The 16,087-nt window shown below is 36.7% G+C and overlaps 1 protein-coding gene across 2 annotated transcripts in view; it reads left to right on the top strand.

Annotated features, from left to right (window-relative positions):
- The first annotated feature begins 8,438 nt into the window (after positions 1-8,438).
- Positions 8,439-16,087, top strand: part of Tg (Transglutaminase) — a 33,394-nt gene continuing 25,745 nt past the window's right edge. Inside the window, exon 1 of one of the 2 annotated variants that reach the window (XM_073971396.1) lies at positions 8,439-8,750. In XM_073971396.1, coding sequence (XP_073827497.1) covers positions 8,567-8,750 — 184 coding nt within the window. In that variant the 5' untranslated portion in view covers positions 8,439-8,566. Of the gene's footprint in view, positions 8,751-14,857; positions 15,291-16,087 lie in introns of those variants that run through there. The other variant, XM_073971397.1, reaches the window with a different exon arrangement.

Genomic DNA, 16,087 nt, shown 5'->3' with positions numbered 1-16,087 from the left:
ATAGTTATCGAAATTCACAGAGTGACGCAGAACACCCAAAATTCACCTAATCAGTAGAGCTGGCAAACTATCGATATTCCTAACATTTCGGGTAAAAGAATAAAGAACGCCCAAGAGGAATTTGGAATAGGCTGTTTTTTCATTTATTATTTTACTGGAGCAAAGCAAGCAACAGCCTGTAGTGGGATTCTCTAAAGCTGTGTACACATTGTCAGTTCTGAATGTCAGCTTTGTTGCTGTTTGCTAGTGTGGCCGTTCATTTTTATCATTCATTATGCAACAAAAAATTGTTTTGTGGTTGCTGGATGGTTGGACAGTTATCGATACTTCAGAAATATCGACATTCAAAACTGACAATAGCTCTGTTCCTTTACGTTCAAGAATCTTCAAGTTTTACCACTTTTTACTCGAAAAACGTTCCTTTACTTCAGACACAATTGTTCTGTTCCAGAACCTGCAAGAATCCATGGTTTAATAAGAAAGGTTAGCCAAAGCTTTATGGCAATTTAAATTTTTTCATTCGAGTATGCCTAATGGGCCGATTCCGTACAGCGAGGCGAGTCATGTCGCGTCGTCTATCGTCTCTGCGACAAAATTTAAAAAATGCACTAAGTACAGCGATAGAAAATAATCGTCGATAACAAGTTATTTTTATTTTATTTTTATTCGTTAGTAAAAATGTACGGCGACAGCTAATTTGTTGTCGCCGGAAAATGAACATTTCGGCGACAACATTTGACGACGTCAGGCGATATTGCCATACGTAATGGAAAAATTGCAACTGGCAACGCGACCCGACTCGCCTCGCTGTACGGAATCGGCCCATAAAACTTCAAAACAATATAAACAAACTGTGTATGTGTGTGTGGTGTTTGAATAATATGCCAAACAATTTTAAAAACAATCAATTTCAATGATTTTTAAAATTGTTTTTAGACCATTTGTATGGAAGAAATTGGTGAGATTTGCATTGAAACAATGAGTTTATCATATTCACAACTCGATTATGTGGAGAAAACTTAACTCTTCATTCATTTTTCGCGTTTTTTATAAAATGCTCAAAAAAAGCATTGTAAACAAACCCACTTGTTGCTTTTATTTTGAAGTTTTAGGAATTCAAGAAAAACAAGGGTTCTATAGATTTTTTTCATTTAAATCTACCTCTTTACTTATACCATGCAAGAATCTACTATTTTTTACTACGATAACATTTTTTCCTTTATGTTATCGGAAAATATAGTAAAAATTAGTAGATTTTTGGAGTTCTGGAACAAACCAAATACAATTCATATGGGAGCATTTTACAACTTTTACTACTTTTGCCGGTTTTACCATTTTCAGAAGTAAAGGAACAGACCAAAATAATGAGAAAGTTTCGTATGAAAGTAGCTTTAGAGTTACCGAATACTTTCAAAAATTATAAGGATTTTAATTTTACCGATTTTACCAACCAACCACATTCAAGAACGGACTCAGTAGTGGAATTCTGAAACACAATTATTGTGTTACCTACAAAAATCGGAAAAAAGTATAAATAAAAGTTGACAACACTGTTGCTATCGGTAGGACTTAAGGTGTGAACAGAATGAAATACGCCGCTTTTTTCACGCTCAGTTTCATATGCTTACAAGGCAACCAGGCGAGGCAGCCTATGTACCCAGGCCTTTAAGCCCTAAACAGATCCAACGATTGTTTTGAAGTTTCGCGTCTTCCGTCGCCGTCGATTTGCTTTGGGCGTTGGTAACACACATAAAAGGTTCGACATTTTTATTTTATAGTTTTTATTACAAAATGAGACAAATGAACTAAAAAACAAAAATAGTCTTAAAATGCGTCTGACATGTAAACAAAAAAATGTTTAAAACAACGCCGGCGTCAAACGCCAAATTAAAAACTTTTTTAATGTTAAAGTCCAAAACTGTGTGTTGTTGTGTGCAAAATGAATAGAGATATACAGACATGTCACAGAAACCAATTCCGATCGAAAGTGGTATTGATTCTGTATTTAGCTTCTTCAGAAAACGAAAAACGATTTTTTCGGAATGAAACCACTTTTGTATTCACAAATGGAACTGTATTTTTTAGAAATATGTCACTTTAAAACACCCCAAAAACACTTAAAAATAATAAAAATATTGTTTTATTAACAAAATCACACTTAATTTCACATTTTTATTATATTATTAAAAAAATTCGAAAAATTATCATTTTTTCTCAATCAACGAAACCAATTAAAAACAAAATATTGCCACATATTTTTTTTGGTGAAAATCATTTTTTTTTCTTCAAACAAAAATTAACCAGAGATATACCCTAAAGGGCCAAATACTTACGGTCCGTTGTGTGACAACAACCACATGAAAACTTAAAGAACAAACTTGGCATCACTTACACATTTTTCATATGGTTGTTGTTTTCAACGCGCAACGCGTCACACAACGGATCCTATGTGCCGGGGCCTTAAGCTTGTGCGAATTGAAACGTCCATCAATTGACAATATCGAATCTACGATTACGGTTTTTGTGGCCCTTTTAGAATTTGCCGACAAAAAATATATTTGGTTTGAAGCTCAAAAGTGTTGCGGAGGATGTACTTGAAGGAATGGAGCAACATAATCAATTTTGTTGGAAGTTGATCTTATTTTAGCAGTCATTCCTTTTGATAGATATTGTGCCCACCAATCATTTCAGTTGGTCTGAAAGCTAGAGTTGTGTAGTTCCGGAACGGACAAGGAACTATTGGAACTATATCCGGCATTTATATATTTCCTTTAGTTCATATAGTTTCAGTAGTGCATATAATTCCTTTCATTTGTATAGTTGATTTTCTTCCTTTAATTCCACACTCCGATCTTTCTCGTTCGGTTCGTTCATCATTCAGATGCGGCCACATTGTAAAATAAACGTAAGGAAATAAAAGGAACGACGGAAGAGAAAGATTCATTGAACTACATCGGTCTCGGAACTATTTGAAACGAAGGAAACAGAAATAACGACGAAAGTGAAAGATTCATTGAACTATATCGCTTTCGGAACTATTTGGAACATTTGGGAAAAGGAACTAAAAAGATCGATCCGCTCCAGGAACTAGTTTGCCCAACTCTACTGAAATCCCACGGCAGCGGGTTCTCTGTATCGGATTGACCCGGGACCACACAACATCAGCGTTCCGACCAGCGGCTGCCACCTCTGTGTACACGTGTTTTTATTTGTTTCGTTTTTCTGTGCTGGGATTCTTTTGGTCCGTGCCGGGACGGAGGAAAACCCAGGACCAATATATCTGTGCTCAGTTTGTCACATCCGCATCTTCACCCACATCCAACCTTCGGTGAGATGCAATAGATGTCAGGAGTGGGTGCATTTAAGGGGTTTCTCTGGACTTGCCCACGCGAGGGACTACGACAGCGCGCAGCACATGCTGCGCGAACACAGCGCCCAGTGAGTCGTCGTCGCCAGATTACGAAACTCCTTCGTCGTCGGATTACGCGCAGCATTTAACACCAGCCGTTGTTGTTCCAATCCCAGAAAATGCATCCTTTTTGCAATTTAATTGCAATGGGCTCCGAGGTAAGATCGATGAAATAGAGGACTTTATGAATCCGAAGAAGATCAAGGTCGTGGCGGTGCAGGAAACCATGCTGAACGACCACAGCTCATTACTTATTTATTTTTATTTATTTATGTCATTACTTTGCACTCGAAGCAATAAGTCATTACGTTCTGATGGCTACAACGTATTAAGGAAGGATCGCACCAGATGTGGAGGTTGGGGATTAGCTTTCCTTTTGCACCAGTCTGTTCAATACAGACATATCTCGCTTGAGCCTGCTTCTAATGACCCGTACATGGAATGTATGGGGGTAGCAGTCAGGTGTGGATCTGCCGAGATAGAGTTGCTGGACGTATACATCCCGCCGAGAAATATACATTAGCCCGCTTTTGGAAGGTCATAATCGACTGGTCCTGCGGGACTTTAATGCGCATTATGAGATGTGGCATTCGGCCCTCGGAAACGACCAGAGAGGTATAGCGCTGGCTGAGCAGATTGATAGCTCTACGTTTTGCTCGGTCAATGAGGACGCCCCTACCAGAATTAGAGGAGCGTGTCACAGTTCGCCAGACATAACCATCGTGCCACCTGGTCTGACAAATGACGTCACCTGGCAACCCGTCTTTTCCCTTGGATCAGACCATCTATCCATAATTGTCTTCATCAGCAGACCACCCGATCTCATCACTTCTGAACGCCGCACATTCGTCAATCATGGGAAAGCTGACTGGCCGAGTATCAGAGAGTTCACCAATCACCGCTTCAGAGAATTGCCCAATCCTTCAGATGTTCGGGTAGCGGAAAGGACATTCCGAGACATCATCTATGCTGCAGCCGCTCGCCATATACCTGCTGGTCGAATACCCAAAGTAAGACCAAATTTCCCAGCAGAGGCGACGGGATTAGCAAATGAGCTTCGTCGAACCAACTCCGACGACCCCAGAGTCAGGGAGCTGGAAGTTAACAGGCTGGTCGGTCTTGCATAAGCGGAACAAGTGGTTAAATCATATGAAGAGTTGCAACATTGGAGCCGGTATAAGTAAATTGTGGACAACGGTTAAGTCACTCTCGAACCCCGCAAGGAGGGATGAAAGAACCTCAGTCACGTTTGGCGACGTTACGTTGACTGACCCGAAGAGGTGTGCAAGTTACTCCAATCGACTGTTTTTCGAACACCCAAAAAGTGACAGGGCGAAGAGAAGAATGTTACGTCGCATTAGATCTCTTCCTGCCGAGGATGAATCATCACAGGAACGCTAAATCATCCAAAGCGTTGGGCCCTGTCGGAATTTCCATGGTAATGTTGAAACAGCTGGATGAGCCAAACACCCAAAAAGTGACAGGGCGAAGAGAAGAGATCTCTTCCTGCCGAGGATGAACCATCACAGGAACGCTAAATCATCCAAAGCGTTGGGCCCTGACGGAATTTCCATGGTAATGTTGAAACAGCTGGATGAGCCGGGAGTGGAGTATCTCACTAAAGTTCTCAACCTGTCGCTAGCCACCCTTATTGTTCCCGAAGTCTGGTAAATGGGCAGGGTGGTCCCGCTACTGAAGCCAGGCAAGGATGCTAGCAAAGGTGAATCGTACAGGCCGATTTTGCTTTTGCCACCTGTAGCGAAGACCCTTGAGGCCTTAGTCCTCCCCAGCATTATAAATAGCATGGATTCCGTAAGCAGCACAGCACGCCATCTCAACACATATTTGTCGAGACTCAACCAGGAGCGGCCGTGTGATAGAACAGTGATGGTGGCGCTTGACTTATCAAAAGCCTTTGATATTGTCAAGCACTCCACGCTGTCTGTTCGAGGACATCGAGCAGACAACCCTCCGGCCAAGTCTGAAACGTTGGATAATCAACTATATGTGTGGTCGCCAGTCGTATGTGGAATTCAGGAACAAGAAATCCAAGCCCCGTAGAGTGAAATAGGGAGTTCCCCAAGGAGGGGCGATATCTCCGGAATTGTTTAACCTCTACCTTTCCTATATTCCGCCTCCTCCAGACGGCATTGAGATCGTAACGTATGTGGATGATTGTACGATCTTGGCGTCAGGTACCTACCCTGATGACATCTGTGAGAGACTGAACTCCTATTTAACCGATCTTACCACCTTTGTCCACGCGAGGAATATGCAGATATCCGCCAGTAAATCGACGGCCACTCTGTTCACAACATGGACGGCGCAGTATAGAAGAGAGTTGAATATTAGGGTCGATGGCAGCAGAATTCCGACCACAAACTGCCCCAAAATTCTAGGGGTCACATTCGACACCACTTTCACGTCGTCCGCGCATGTCACACCTATCTATGATAAACCGAAATGTAGGAACAAGGTCCTCATGTCCCTAGCCGGCAGCACTTGGGGTGCAGATAAAGAAACCTTGTTGAACACGTATAAAGCGATAGGTCGGTCTGTGGTAAGCTATGCGGCGCCAGTTTGGTCCCCGAATTTATATGACACGCAGTGGGATAAGATTCAAATTTGTCAGAACGCCGCCCTGAGAGCAGCAACAGGGTGCCTCCTCAAATATACAGTGGACCATCTACATGAGGAGGCAAAGATTCTTCCAGTACGACAACATAATGCGATGCTATCGTTGCAGTACTTGCTCGGGTGTTACCGTGAAAGCCATTCCAATCACCATCTGCTGGCCACCGATACACCCAGGCATATCAAGAGAAATATTCATGCTCTAGAGACGGCGGTCCAACAATATAGGAGAGAACCTCTAGATCAACAGGCATATCAGACAGGCATTCACACAAACACAGTTGCTAAGACCATAAGCAATTATTGTGTGAATTCAGTCATCGGAGCACATCCCCCATTTATCGACGAACCAGAGTAGTTTTGGCTCAATTACGCTCGGGATATTGCAGTAGCCTAAATTCCTATTACTCAACTGCCCCGCCAAGCCTACTCATCGGACTCCAGTGGATCTGTGGTTACATCCCATCGAAGTAGCCAACTTCCTGGAACTGGAGATAGACCCAGAGCCAGATTGAACAGGAGAATGAACATACAAACATAATAATAAAACACTGTTACAACAACAACAACTCTACTGAAAGCATGGACTTGCCCACGAAAAACATAATATCGAGCGTTTTTACAGCGTTCGCGCTATTTTCTCAGGAAGTATGGACTTGCCCCTAATAAAATTTGTACTGCCGTGATGGGGATACCAGTTGTTACAACAAAAATCAAAGCGATTCGAGAGCAAGTCCTAAACTGAACTTTTCCTAAATTTTGTGTGGGAGGTACCCGAAGGAGTGGACCGATAAAGCCCATATTGGAACCTCATTTATTACCTTTAAGAGTTATCGTTCGAACAATTTTTCCGAACATGTTCACTTTTGTGGGGGTGTTACTTGAAGGAGTGGACCGATATGGCCCATCTTCGAACTTAAACTAAGTTTGGAAATATATTACGAAGGCCAAATTTTCGACCAAATCGGTTCATCCGTCCGCAGTTATCGTGGGCACCAGACAGACGGACGGACATTGCTAAATTGACACCAAATTGTCTGAAACGTATTTCGTCCAAACATACTTGGGGTATAGAACAAATGTGTTCTTCTTTGACACAGCGGTGCCGAAGTTTTTCGGCAATTTACACACATACGACCCGAATGCCTAGAAAGAGCGTACGAAAAAGAGACAATGTTTTGATTTGTTTTTGTTTTGTAGCGTGCGTGCATAAAAACACACTAACACACAGTCATAAGTTGCCAATAGTTTGAATACATTCACATTTTGGGCTGTTCTCTTTTTGGTCACGTCTGGTATAGAACCATTATTTCGATGAGGCACATTTTGCCCGTATGAAAGTGTATATACCCTCGTTAGCATAATTGCTGAGAGTATAAACAATCTGGCTTTACGAATGATAAATTAAAGCAAAGATAAAAGAGAAAAAAAGAAGAAAGAACTCAAGGTATTTGTTATGTTGACATATTAGCTCTGTTCCAGAACTAAAAAGTTTTTACAATTTTTACCACTTTTACACATTTTGCGTTCCCGTACACAAAATTTATATGAAAATCGTTTACGACTTTTAAAACTTTTACGACTTTTACCACTTTATAAAGTACGGGAACAGGCCAATTTATATATAATAAGGCTATCGGAATTCGCCAAATAGATCGAGATTGGACGAAGCTAAAGCAAAAACTATCGGAATCTGTAAAATGCCTGATAAGTGAAATTTTCGGACGTCAATGCAAAAAGGAAAGTTTTACCCAAACGTTGGATGTGTTTACAGCTTTAGCGACAACGTTATTTTGGTTGTTAACTTACCGAACAATTTTAATTTTAATTACCGAAATTATAAGCCTTTTAATTTTACCGATTTTTATCGTTAACTGGAAAAATTAATTACAGAATTCCACTGCAGATTTGGATTTGATAGCTTTTAGTGCCGCTTTAAATAATCACCGGTTCAAAGATTTCAGCATCCGAACTATTTATCAACTCTGCAGCTTTCCTTATTGCGAGGATTTCAGCATGGAACACACTACAGTCCTTATCCAACTTGTATGTGTATTCAAGACCCAGCCTTTCATATTTTCTACTCATGATGATCGTGCTTCTTGTAGCTTTCTCCTTTTCTTTTTTATAAAAATTTAACAGCAACAGATTTTGGTAATATTCACTTTCAAGCTTCTAAATCGTGCTTCTTGTAGCTTTCTCCTTTTCTTTTTTATAAAAATTTAACAGCAACAGATTTTGGTAATATTCACTTTCAAGCTTCTAAAATAGATAAGAACAATCATACATATTTTTGTATATGTGCATGTTAAACTTTTTTAGTATATTCATTTTTGTAAACAAATATAAAATAATAATCCTCACTTAAAATGAAACAAATTCGTTTAAACAGATCAGTTATTTGGAAACATTTGTCGGCTGACGTTGTTGCAATTTAAAAAAATCGCGTCGTTGTTTAACTCTGAGCCGTGAATTTTTGTTTGTTTTAATATTTAAATGTCTAGATTTTATTGATATTCCATTATGGGAAATACGTTTACAAGCTATGATATTAACAGCAAAACTGTTAAAACGAATATGTGCGATTGCTGGAAAACTTGTTTTCCTTGCCGTCGTCGTCATCATCAACATAATAGTGATGTTGACGAAACGCCAATAAGTGTAAAGAACGAAATGTTAGTTGACCATTTTCGTATTGATGCAGTCGGTATGTAGACACTTTTTTCAAACCAATTTTTAATGACTTATTTGTAACGGTGCCACCCACAAGAAAATATAAAAAATAATATATACACAATACGGAAATATAGTATCCTTTAAACTTGACTATAAATCATCCACCTAGGTTATTTAAACTAATAATTCTTGTACAGGTATTTGAAAATGGTAATGGTATAAAATTTCTTTGATGCAGGCGACAAGGCTTATTTTATAAAATATATGAGTCTGTCTTTTGAAAGTGAAAACAAAAGAAATATTACAGAATGCATATTGTATGGATATTTGCCTTGACTCATTACGAAAACTGGAATTGTATTTTTGTTAATATTGATTTTGGAATCAACGTCAAAGAATAGACACTCAAAATTTCTTTCTACTAATGTGTCCATTTGTTTGCAATTTGTTTTTAGTCATTCTTATTCACAAATAATATCCAATATAAACAAATATTTTGAACATAATTAATTTAACAATTTCATATGAAAAATTCCAACAAACACCTGTTATAATATTTAGATATCTGTTTTGAGAAAATTCAAGGTTATGGTAAAAAATTAATAATATCGTCGTATTTTAATAAAGATCGTAGAATTTAGAAATCTTTTCAAAGGACCATTAGATTTATAATGTTGAAACCTAAAAAACGTTTGGATAAAATATCCTAGGGACACAACACTATAGCTTTGTTCCAGAACTAAAAAGTTTTTACATTTTTTTCACTTTTCACATTTCACCACAAAAACCGTTCCCCAAATAAGTTGTAAAACGTTCACATCTCTTAAAACATAAAGTCTGTCTGGTTCATAGATGGGCTTTCTAGCACGCCAGCGTTGCTGTGGTTTGTTTCTCTTTTTCGTTGTTACAACATAAATAAACATTTACGGGTTGTTTTGTTATTTTATTTTTAATAAAATCATTTTTTGTAATAGTTTAGATGTCATCTGTGTGTTAAAAATATTAAAAAAGTAAATCAATTCTAACAAAAACGCCGTTTTATTTTTCCCTTAAAAAATATTTAAGAGTAATTTTGACCATCTATGGTCTGGTTCAATGATGCACAAGAAGAGAATGCTATTTTGCCTTTTGTATGGGAAAGAGAGTTGCAGTTAACTTTTTCGTAAAGACGCGTGCATGGCTGGTCTGGTTACTTTCCTAGCATGAATTGTCCAGCAAGAACTTTCTCAGAGAGTAAGGGGTTTTTATTCTCTTTTGCTAGAAAATTGTAAGAGGTAAACAGACACCTTCCCAGCAAAAACCAGCAAGAAATCAGCTGTCTTGCCAAAACAGAACAATTTGTCCGCCAATGAAGGAAGCAAACACATTGTATTTTTATTAAACATAAAAAAGGAAATGAAGCAAAAAAGTATTTGTCCACTTTAAAAATTTGTTCTCCATAAAACAATTCAATAAGACTATGTTATTTCCACAATAAAATTGTTTTTAATTTTCACAAACAAAAAACAAAAAAAAAAAAAAAACTAACAACAGATGATTGACTGTTTTCAGGAAGAAGAATTGCTAGTGCTTGCTAGAAGAAATTTGTCCAGCAAGAATTTGCAATCTCTCAGTGAAAGTGCTGTTTTACATTTAAACGATTTCTCTTACGATTTTTTGTCTCCTCTTTGTGGTGGTTATTCTTGTTAAGCAGAGTTGCAAAACATAGTAAGAGAAATTGAAACAGAATTTAAGTTTTGCAATGAATTTGTGCATAAAAAAATATTTAACGCATAAAATGATTATTTTTATGAGTTTTTTAACATTTTTATGAAATATTTTTTATAAAATATCTTCTTTTGACATAAAGAATATTTAACAAAATGCACATTTGGTACAATGTTACAAAAAAATGCAACCCTTTGTGTGAAATTTACGAAGATGAGCAAAGAGGAGACAAAAAATCGTAAGACAAATCGTTTAAATGTAAAACAGCACAAAGAACTGCCAAAATGTCTCTCTCAAATCGCTCTCTTCTGCTGGTTTTTTGTGTTAACAGACGACTTCCAGCAACAATTGGTACAAATTGTTACAAATTTTAGGGTAACCAGACAGACCTCTAACTGGCGGTGAATGGCGTTCGCTTTAAAAACTGTTTACACGAGAAATTTGAGCTCCCGATAGGATAGGCTGCTAAGTCGACTTTGACACTTGTTCCAGTCTTTTACATGTTTTTCCACTTTTATCCGTTCCTGTACTTTTTGATTAAAGTTGTATATGTGGAACTCACTTTTCACAGTTTTGTCTTTTGTTACTATTACCATTTAAAAAAGTAGGGGAACACACACGCGTAATGTGCGACAACTGCATACAATAGCTCTGTTCCTTTACGTGCAAGAATCTTCAAGTTTAACCACTTTTTACTCGAAAAGTGTTCCTTGATGTAAGCATACAATTGATATGAGGGTAGTCGACAACATCTGCTAGTTATGTCATTTTTAAAAGTAAGGGAACATACCTTATGTAAACTGTAAAAAATGCGAAGGCTTCCAATAAATATAGCAAATCTGGAGATTAATTCCGATACAAAACATTATTTGACAGCTATGGAATTTATAACTTAAAGAGCATATTGCATATTACCAACCGGATTTAATAAATTCACTGGATATCAAATGTCAATTTCATAGCGTATATGCCATATAAATCCTCATAAAGAAGAAAAAGCTCTAATGGGCCAAATACATACGGTCCGTTGTGTGCCGCGTTGCGCGTTAAAAACAACAACCACATAAAAAATGTGTGAGTGATGCCAAGTTTGTTCTAGAAGTTTTCATGTGGTTGTTGTAACGCGACGCTCAACGCGCCGTATATGCAGAGGCCTATACGGTCCGTCGCGTCACACATAAAAACAACAACCACATGAAATATGTGTAAGTGATACCAAGTTTGTTCTTGAAGGCCCTAAACATTGCTTTGGATAGTATATCATACAGTACGTTTACGTTGTACTGGATTTAGTAATACATACGTTAATTAAATCCTCATGTTGGAGATTAACTCTGCCCTCTTTTAGAGTTCGTTTACATTTACGAGATCGAGTGGATTTCAACTGTCAATTTCATTGCGAATACATGTGCCAAATTAAACCACTGGATTTCAGATGAGTTTTTGACGTACGCAATGGAAATGGTAAAAGAAATCCACTGTATTCCGTTAATGTAAACATGATTTTACTACTATTTCACAAAATTATAGGTTACCATGGGGTGAAAAAATATCATTGAACAAATTCGTTCAAAAATATTTATCCCAAGAAAATTTTCTTTCTATTTTCGTGTAAAATATCTCATATAAATAAACTTTTAAAAATAGACATTAGACACACTTTTCTCAACAATTCAAATTACTATGTACGTAATGTAATTTAATCTAGAATATCATCTAACCATGACGCCATCGTACACTCGGTAATGAAATGCTGCACACCACACACTTGCTCGTACATAGGAAGCGTTAATGGGCTAGATATTCATGTACATTCATTCATTTGTTGACAATGACAGGTCTGGTCATCGATCCTTCCATCCATCGATCATTAATTAATTCATAAGTAAAATAGAAAAAGAGAGGGAGTACTGATGTTGTGAATTTTAATACTATTTCTCGAGATCAAACCAAATATGCATTCAAATTAATAGTGCTGCATGTATTTACTAGCAATTATTGCATTGATTGTAGTAGGAGGTAACAACAACCGTCTCTTAACTCCCACAATGGGTTAGATTCTATAAACAAGAATGAATATTTTAACCTAAAACGATCAATCGCTCACTCTCTTAGAACTTTATTCAAATTAGCATTTGTTTGTTCTCTGTCACCTATTTGGATTGTATCTAATGTATGTATCTCCCTTTTGGCGCGCTTACTAGCAGCACACTGGCGACCCTCTGTTTGTTGACTTGCTAGCTAGCAATGATGCCAACAGTGTATGATATACAAAACGCCAATATTAAAACCCGTTAAGGCTTCGGCACATATGGTCCATTGTGAGTCGTATGGCGCTTCGAAAACAACAACATCATCAAAAATGTGTAAGTGATGCCAAGTTTGTTCTTGAAGTTTTCATGTGGTTGTTGTGACGCGAGCCATTTATGAACTGGATGGATAAGACCAGCTGATTTCATTCAATCTATCAAATTCATTTTTATTAGCTGTGTCTTTTTACTTACTAAATGTTGCTGCAACATTTTTCTGCAATTTTTAATTTATGCAACTGTCAAAATTTGCAACATTAGTAATAATTATTACTAATTATCACGTATAAAAACACAGCTCTTATGAAATAACCATAAACAAAACATAGACAAAATTTTGACAGATTGTTCTTCAATCTGTCAAAATTTTGTCTATGTTTTGTTTATGGTTATTTCATTCAATCAAAATTGTCCTGTTGTTGCAGTATCTTTTTGCCTTATTCATTTCATCCTTGTGAACCCTGTATAAGAATAATACAGTCTGTCAAATCTCCGAATGGAATAAATATGTCTTCACACAATCGTATATGAAATGTCAACACCCTTTATAGAAAAAATATTTTTGTTGTAATTTCCCCAACAACATAAAGAAAATTTTGACGTAACATATTCAAAATGTTACAATACCACCAAGGCGAATTTAACAAGGTGATCCAATAGTTGACGTTAGGTTGTAGTCTTCATTTGCTGTCAATTTTTTTTGCGCGAAATATCCACAAAAGTTAGAAGAAAACGTTAAAATATTATTCGCGAAGCTTAAACAAAGATATTGTACACAGATATTTTTTATAGAAGCGAAATATTTGTTATTTATTTTTGATTAAAAATATGTTTTGACAGCAAATGAAGACATAGGTTGCTATTATTGTATCACCTTCTTTCTTACACCATGAATACCACCATGGCCCAATTATAGGTCCTCCGGCAAAATCAGATGATTTCGATTTGAGCTGTCAAAATTCATATTTGTCATTTGAATTCGCTGTGAGCTATTGAAATGTCGAACTGTATAGAAACAGGTAGATGTATCTCGAAAAAAGAAAAGAAATAAACTTAATGTTGTACACGTAAAATGTCAACATTTGTTGTGTTTGTATGAGAATTGAATTTAAAATAACTTATTTTAGTATTTCAAGTTCGATCAGCTGGTATTTTCTGTTTCGCCAAACAAAAATAACTTCGGTAACAACTTTTTCTCGGAAAATGTTTTGTTTGTATCTACCTGAATTGACAGAAAAGAAATTCGCCTCAAAAATTTTTTCGCCTCCGTTTACGAATTTTGACATTTAAAATCTTCGTTTTTCTTTGAATTCGCTTGATGGAGGACCTATTATTGGGCCATGGATACCACTACCTTGGTAATTTTGTCATGGGTGGAACAGTAAGAACAGCTGATTTCACCCCATCTGTCAAATTGGGCGTTATTATGGATTAATCGTATGAGAACGTAAACAAAAATTAGCTGTCATAATTTTTGTTTACATATGAAGTATTTTCAATCAAACTAGTCTTGCGCTAGGTTTACATTTACCAAATCCACTCGATTTAACTGTCAACTCCATTGCTTAAACGTCAAATGAAATCCAATGGATTTCAAATGAGTTTTCATTTAACGTATACGCCAAGAAATTGACAGTTGAAAACGAGTGGATTTCGTAAATGTAAAGCAAGCATTGCTGTTGTAGTTTCTGGTTCACCTTATTAATTGCATCATGATGTGAACCATGATGAAATTATAATACCCCGTTTGCACTTAACCGGATTTAATAAGCCCACTGGGTTTCAAATGTCATTTCCATAGCACCAACGTCAAATAAATCCTCATATAGAAGGTTAACCCGGCAAAAAGCTCTAATGCAAAGACGGTTTTAGTTGGCGATTGTTCCATCCGTTGCTCAAATTCAGACCAATGATCAACATTTGTTTACATTTCGTTCTAAATTGTTCAGATCAAGGTCTATCAAACATTCTAATGCCGCCATGGTCTGTCATATTTCATATGGTTTAGTACTTTTACATTGTTTTGACTTAGTAAATCCAAACAAATCTGATTTCAAATCGTAGTTGGCATCACTGTTGATAGTGTGCACATCAAAGTTATTCTCCCTCTCAGCAGCGCAATAGTGCTGCTGGTTAGATGATTGTTGTTGTTTGTTATCTTCTAGCCTAAAGTTCATGTGGATGGAACACCCTCAATCACAGATCTATAGAATTTTATATTGCCGGAATAAATTCAGTTAGCCACTGCAACTGTTACGGAATACATCACGACCACGGTACGCGGAAGCTTTGTGAAGGTTCTTGCGTACACATCTCAAACCTTTTTTCGAATTAAACGCAAAAAGTAACGTTTTCATGAATTCGAGTTTTGTGATCGCGATTGATTGTTATCTGTGAAGTGCTATCATAAAATATTAAAGTAATAATTAAAATCCCATTAGACAAATTGAGAAGTATGTCATCGTGGTATGCGGGATATGTACCAAATTGGTTTAATCGTTTTTGGCAGCCTAATCCTCCAATAAATCCATATCGCAGTCTAAGGCCAGCAGCATGTAAGAAAGCAATTTTTTTGTTTGGATTTTTATATAAAAGACACCCGAACAATAAAAGGTGTTCGTGTAAAATATATAAATGACACCTACCTAAGTCAAGGACGTTTTTTAGAATAATACAAAAATAAAAAAATAAATTATTGACAAATCATTGTTGCTTGATGATGTCTAGTTCGTCTCGTTTGTATCTCTGATGAGAGGTGTGCCAAGTTTCGTCGTCTGTGACTTCATCCGATTATTGTTTTATTATTATTATTATTTAATATTTGTTTAGCTCTACCGCTCTTGTTGTTACTTTGTTTTGTTTTATCTGTGTGCTTTTTTGTTGTCAAACATGTTTTAACTATGTTGATTGTTTACCTTTGAATTTATATGGAGAGGTGGCATCAGGTAAAATCATTAATCAGTTGCGTTTTTATGGTTTCATTGTTTCTAATAACGCAATGAAATTTAAATAAATTTCGGAAATTGTTTAGATTCTTTTTATGTTAGGTCATATTTTTAAATACATTTGTACACGGTTGAAACTAATGAATGAATTAAAAGCATAACATAATGATGAACGGATAAACAAATGTGGTCTGTTGCTTTACTCTCAAAAATAGTAGAAATCACAAAAGTTATGGAAGGCTCTCATATCAATTGTAGGCTTTTTGAAGTAAGGGAACGCTATTCGAGTAAAAAGTATTAAAACTGGAAGATTTTTGCACGAAAAGCAACAGAGCTATTTATATGGCATATAGTGGAGAAACTGAAATAAATTACATGATATCCAAATTCGTCAAGAATACAGATAA

The sequence above is a fragment of the Musca autumnalis genome, unplaced genomic scaffold (assembly GCF_047663935.1).
Source record: "Musca autumnalis isolate F117 unplaced genomic scaffold, ASM4766393v1 scaffold_2, whole genome shotgun sequence".
Taxonomy (NCBI): Eukaryota; Metazoa; Arthropoda; class Insecta; order Diptera; family Muscidae; genus Musca; species Musca autumnalis.
The sequence above is the reverse complement of the archived record's forward strand: the minus strand, read 5'-3'. Positions and strand labels throughout refer to the sequence as shown.